The sequence below is a fragment of the Apaloderma vittatum genome, unplaced genomic scaffold, assembly GCF_000703405.1.
Source record: "Apaloderma vittatum isolate BGI_N311 unplaced genomic scaffold, ASM70340v1 scaffold11319, whole genome shotgun sequence".
In the NCBI taxonomy this organism is placed as follows: domain Eukaryota; kingdom Metazoa; phylum Chordata; class Aves; order Trogoniformes; family Trogonidae; genus Apaloderma; species Apaloderma vittatum.
In genome coordinates, this window is record NW_009737019.1 from 22,395 (window position 1) to 27,037 (window position 4,643).

General features: G+C 40.3%; 1 protein-coding gene across 1 annotated transcript in view; it reads left to right on the forward strand.

The window, feature by feature from the left end:
• The window catches only part of LGMN (legumain), a 20,166-nt gene extending 16,653 nt beyond the window's left edge, over positions 1 to 3,513 (forward strand). Inside the window, exons 10-13 of the mRNA XM_009877200.1 lie at positions 182 to 379; positions 1,004 to 1,174; positions 2,643 to 2,710; positions 3,351 to 3,513. Coding sequence (XP_009875502.1) covers positions 182 to 379; positions 1,004 to 1,174; positions 2,643 to 2,710; positions 3,351 to 3,390 — 477 coding nt within the window. The 3' untranslated portion in view covers positions 3,391 to 3,513. The remainder of the gene's footprint in view (positions 1 to 181; positions 380 to 1,003; positions 1,175 to 2,642; positions 2,711 to 3,350) is intronic.
• The last annotated feature ends 1,130 nt before the right edge of the window (positions 3,514 to 4,643 follow it).

Below are 4,643 nucleotides of genomic sequence, written 5' to 3' on the forward strand. Positions count from 1 at the left end.
CTGATTTTTGGCATCCTTGATCTCGTAATAAAAAAACCCCAGCATGCACACAAACGCAATTGTATGATCTCCTTTATTTTCTCTAATAAAGCAAGTTTAGAGAATTAGGTTTGCATAGCAAAGACAGATTGCCTACTGGAGGGGATTGACAATTTCCATTTGTTTGCTTTCTAACCTTTAGAGCATTTCCTCCATGAAAGTGATGCAGTTTCAGGGCAAGGGGAAGAAAGCTATCCCCATTTCTCTGCCACCAGTAGAACACTACGACCTAACACCTAGTCCTGATGTGCCCCTTGCAATCATGAAACGTAGGCTGATGTCTACCAATGATATTTATGAGGCTAAGAAGATTGCTGCAGAGATGAAAGCACACCTGGAGGTAAGCAAAAGAAAACACTTAAAATTGAACAATTCGTCACATCAGGTTTGTTACCGTCATAAGCAATGGCCCAAGTAATATCACTGAAGCCAATGGGATTGCTTCCAGTTTTTGCAAATTGCAACAAAATTGCTCTTAATTTAGAATTTAGGGCTCTTTTCCACAAGGCACATTCAGTAGTGATTATCTAGGCAAATGTAAACAAATGCAAAAGTCAGTCTCACAGCTTTTATTGCCAGGAAATTCCACATCTGCATCTGTAGGGATTTTTGTTACAAGGACTTATTCTTTGGTATTAAAAAAATTCTCATCTCAGTAGAACTGAGGTGTCCCAAATGAAATAACTCCTGCAGAATGGTAGTCAGTAGCGGTGGTGGTGGTGTTTTCTTTCTTCTGACAGGACTAGGGTTTTGTGAGTGATTTTGGGTGCTAAGAGTCTGACTTTGTCTCCTTAGTTTCTATTTGTGTGTTAAGAGACCGGTCCAAAAGACTATACTAAAAATAAATGGTGAAATTGGGTTCCTTTAAGAGCCAAATAGTTGAGGGAAGTTTCAAGAAAATTTAATTCAAAGTCTTCAAGCAGGTTTAGATAGAGTGTGTTTTAAGCTGTTGTTTTACATGCAGGTGAAAGAATTTATCCAGGAATCCATGCGGAAGATTATCACCTCAATTACAGGATCAGAAGAACAGACCAACAAAATTCTGTTGGGCAGATTGACCCTCAGCAATTATGACTGCTACCAGTCAGCAGCGAACCACTTCAAAGCTCACTGCTTCAACTGGCACTTACCCTTGGTAGGTCAAGCATTAGATATAACCTGATAAATATACCAGTAAAACAAGAACAGTAGCTATGAGCATGTCTGCAAAATCAGCTTTTCTTAAAAAGATAGCTTGGGGGCACTCATACAGCTTAGTTTTGGAGAAAGGGTAAGTAACATTTTTGGAAGCAGGAAACCACTTCCACTATACCTGTAAATAAACAAGATTACTAAAAATACTTTTAATAAAAACCAAAAATAATCCTTAATTTTTACTAGCTAGTGCTGTCCCTTTATCAACTCCTTCCTCAGAAATCCTCATATTAAATGTCATGTTGTATTTCTCATTGAAGAATCTCTACTGGCAAAACAGAAATACACTGTGAATTCCTAATCCTGGTGCATTCAGATTTCTGTATTATGATTGCGTCTTGCACAGTTCCTTGCAATAGCCTGGCTGCTACTTCCATGGTCTTGCTGAATTCCCAAGAGCCACTTTTTTGTTTAGGGGTTTTATTACTGTCTGCTCTTCCTGGGATTCCATTTGAGGACCAAATCCTGTTGTGCTAAGCACTGTTTAGACAAAAATAAGGAGGTCGGTTCCCATTCCAGAAAACCCAATCCTGATGTCAGGCAAGATAACCTAAGCAGGCAGAGGTGTATGGTAAGATGAGTCAACAGCAAATTAGTTGATTTTAGCAGAAAGCAGTTGGATTACCTGGCAGTTGACCAAGACTGGAAAACATGCCCTATGAAGAGCGGCTGAGGGAACTGGGTTTGTTTAGTCTGGAGAAGAGGAGGCTGAGAGGAGACCTTATTGCCCTCTACAACTACCTAAAAGGAGGCTGTAGTGAGGCTGGTGCTGGTCTCTTCTCTCTAATTACTAATGACAGGACAAGGGGAAATGGCCTCAAGTTGCGTCAGGGTAAGTTTAGATTGGATATTCGGAGGAAGTTCTTTACTGAACGAGTGGTGAGGCACTGGAACAGGCTGCCCAGGGAGGTGGTGGAGTCACCAACCCTGGAGGTGTTTAAAAAAAAAGTAAATCTAGCACTTGCGGCTATGGTGTAGTGGTTAGGTATGCTGGGATGAAGGTTGGACTAGATGATCTTCAGAGGTCCCTTCCAACCCCTAACATTCTGTGATTCTGTGACTTCAGTACTGTATACAGATCAAAAGCTGATGCACTTCCTTCAGTTGGAGCTTCTAATCAACCAGGCTATCAGGAGGTCACATTGCTTTGTTAAAACTTTTAGTTCCTCTTTAGTGTTTTGGGTTTGTTTGGGGTTTTTTGTGGTTTTTTTCCAAATTAAATTGGTTAAATGGGTGAACCTTGCCTAAGGGGCCATTGTGCAGCAACAGCTGAATTTACCTAGTGAAGTTCAAAGAGCAAGGTGCACAGAAGTAGTATTAATAGCATCTCTAAATTGATTTCACAGTTCGGTTTGGGTAAACAATACCTGCTCTTCATCCCTGAAATTAACAACAATTGTTTATTTCAGTACGAGTATGCACTGAGACAGCTGTATGCCTTGGTCAACGTTTGTGAAGGAGGATACCCCATTGACAGGTAACAATGTTCCCAGGTACACTGTGTAGTTTTACCCGTGGCTAAAAAAAGCAGAAGTTAGTAAGCAGATGAAGCCTAATGCTAAAAGCTTCTCATTCCTTCTGCTCTGTTGACCATTTGGTCAGTAAATTTCTCTGTCTGAAGTTATGAATGTATATTTTGGAAAACATATAATCATTAGTCCCCTCCCACTCTTAATGATCCTTTTCCCCATAACCCTTTAATTTCCTTGTTGAAGACCCTCAGGGGAAATTATAGCCAGTCAGGAGATCCTGCTGCACTGCATAACATACAATAGCATGACTAGTGCAAGGGTGTTAGGAAAGCAGGGAAGTAATGGTGCAGACTGACCCTTATGGTGGTGCAGTGGGTGCAAAAGAAGCATAGTGTTGAAATTCTGTCTTGGGAGTTTGTGGTAGAGAATGGGATCCTAGTCTGTGAGTCATGTGAGAGGAAGAAAAGGAAGAGAGGAAAGCAGAGGGGTAGGGTCTGGTAGTTTAGGCAGCCTGCACAGGCAACCCAGAAGGTGAAGAAGTGCTGTCCCCACTTCTGGTCACATCGCACTGCAGTCAGTTTGGGAAATAGTTTTGAGAGTGAAGCCCCCTGAAAAATATCTCATCGTTATTGTTGTCTCTTGCAGAATATGCCTGGCCATGGATCAAGTGTGCCTTGGGTATTGATGGAAACAAGTCGCTAATACAATCCTTACTACAAGTGATAACTTTTCATAACTGTAATAATCCAGACTTTTACATGCATGCAACATGAAGAGTGAACCACTCTACTGAAACTGTGCTGGGAGCAATACAGCACTTGCCAGTGCTCTCCCCTGCATCCCTGCCTGCTGACAGTCTGCTGGTTTGACAGAGGCCTTTCGGCAGACCACCTGGAGCTTTCAAGATGGATGATTTGTTTCAGAGTGCAGTGCTCTTAATCTCTGGATGAACACTACCAGCCACCTATCAGTGATTGCTAAATCTATGCTAAATGTAAACAATGAGTTGTTAATTCTGGAAAAAAAAAGGTTTATACTATTGCTAACTATTAGCTTTTTAAAAGCGTTAATGAATTTCATTACAGTGACTAGTTTGTAGATTGGTTAAAGAGTGAAGAAACCAAAGCTTGTTCTTTAAGCTTTAACTCCTTAACAGTTTAAAGAAATAAGTTGCATTCAGGAGTCATATGTGAACACCAGAGTTAAACTGTGAACAGTAAACATCTTTGTGGGTAGAAAACACCGTTTCCCAAAGAAAAACAAATATCTAATGCTGTAAATTTAGCACCAGTATGCTACAATTAAATATATATACATCAAACCTGTGAGAAGTCAGAGTACAGGAATTGCCTATGAATAAAGATGAGTTTCATCAGCCTACAGGGCAATACACTGTTAGACATCTTGTGTCTTTAAAAATGAATGAGAGTTAATTTTATGATACTGCTTCAAAAGGTTATCTGTCCCCCTGTAAGCCTTTTATAAGGCAGGTCATCTCAAGAAAATAACCCCAGAACAAGAACCTGGAATGAACAAAAACAAACCTTAAAATGCCAGCCCAAAAGCAACAACAAGACAAAATATCCAAAGCCAAAAATCACATTTGAAGGCACCCCTCCTTAGAGGTGACTCAGTAGAAGATGAGCAGGAGGAAAATTAGAGGTTATGAGGTGATTCAGAATAGTTTCAGGTTGTCCCTACCTTTTCACACGCAGAGACAGGATACAGAAATACCTCAGGATTCTTTCCAAAGTGTGTTAAAATATGTAAAATTACATAGTCTCCCTAGGAAAAGGAGAAGCTTTAGCAAAAATTAAACCAACATCCCCAGGATGGGGAAGAGTTCTAGATAGCTCTACTCAAAGGAGAATAGGTAGAGAAGTGGTAACTGAAACTGCTTTTAAGTAAAGAAGAGCCAGTTAAAGCTGGGAACGTTAT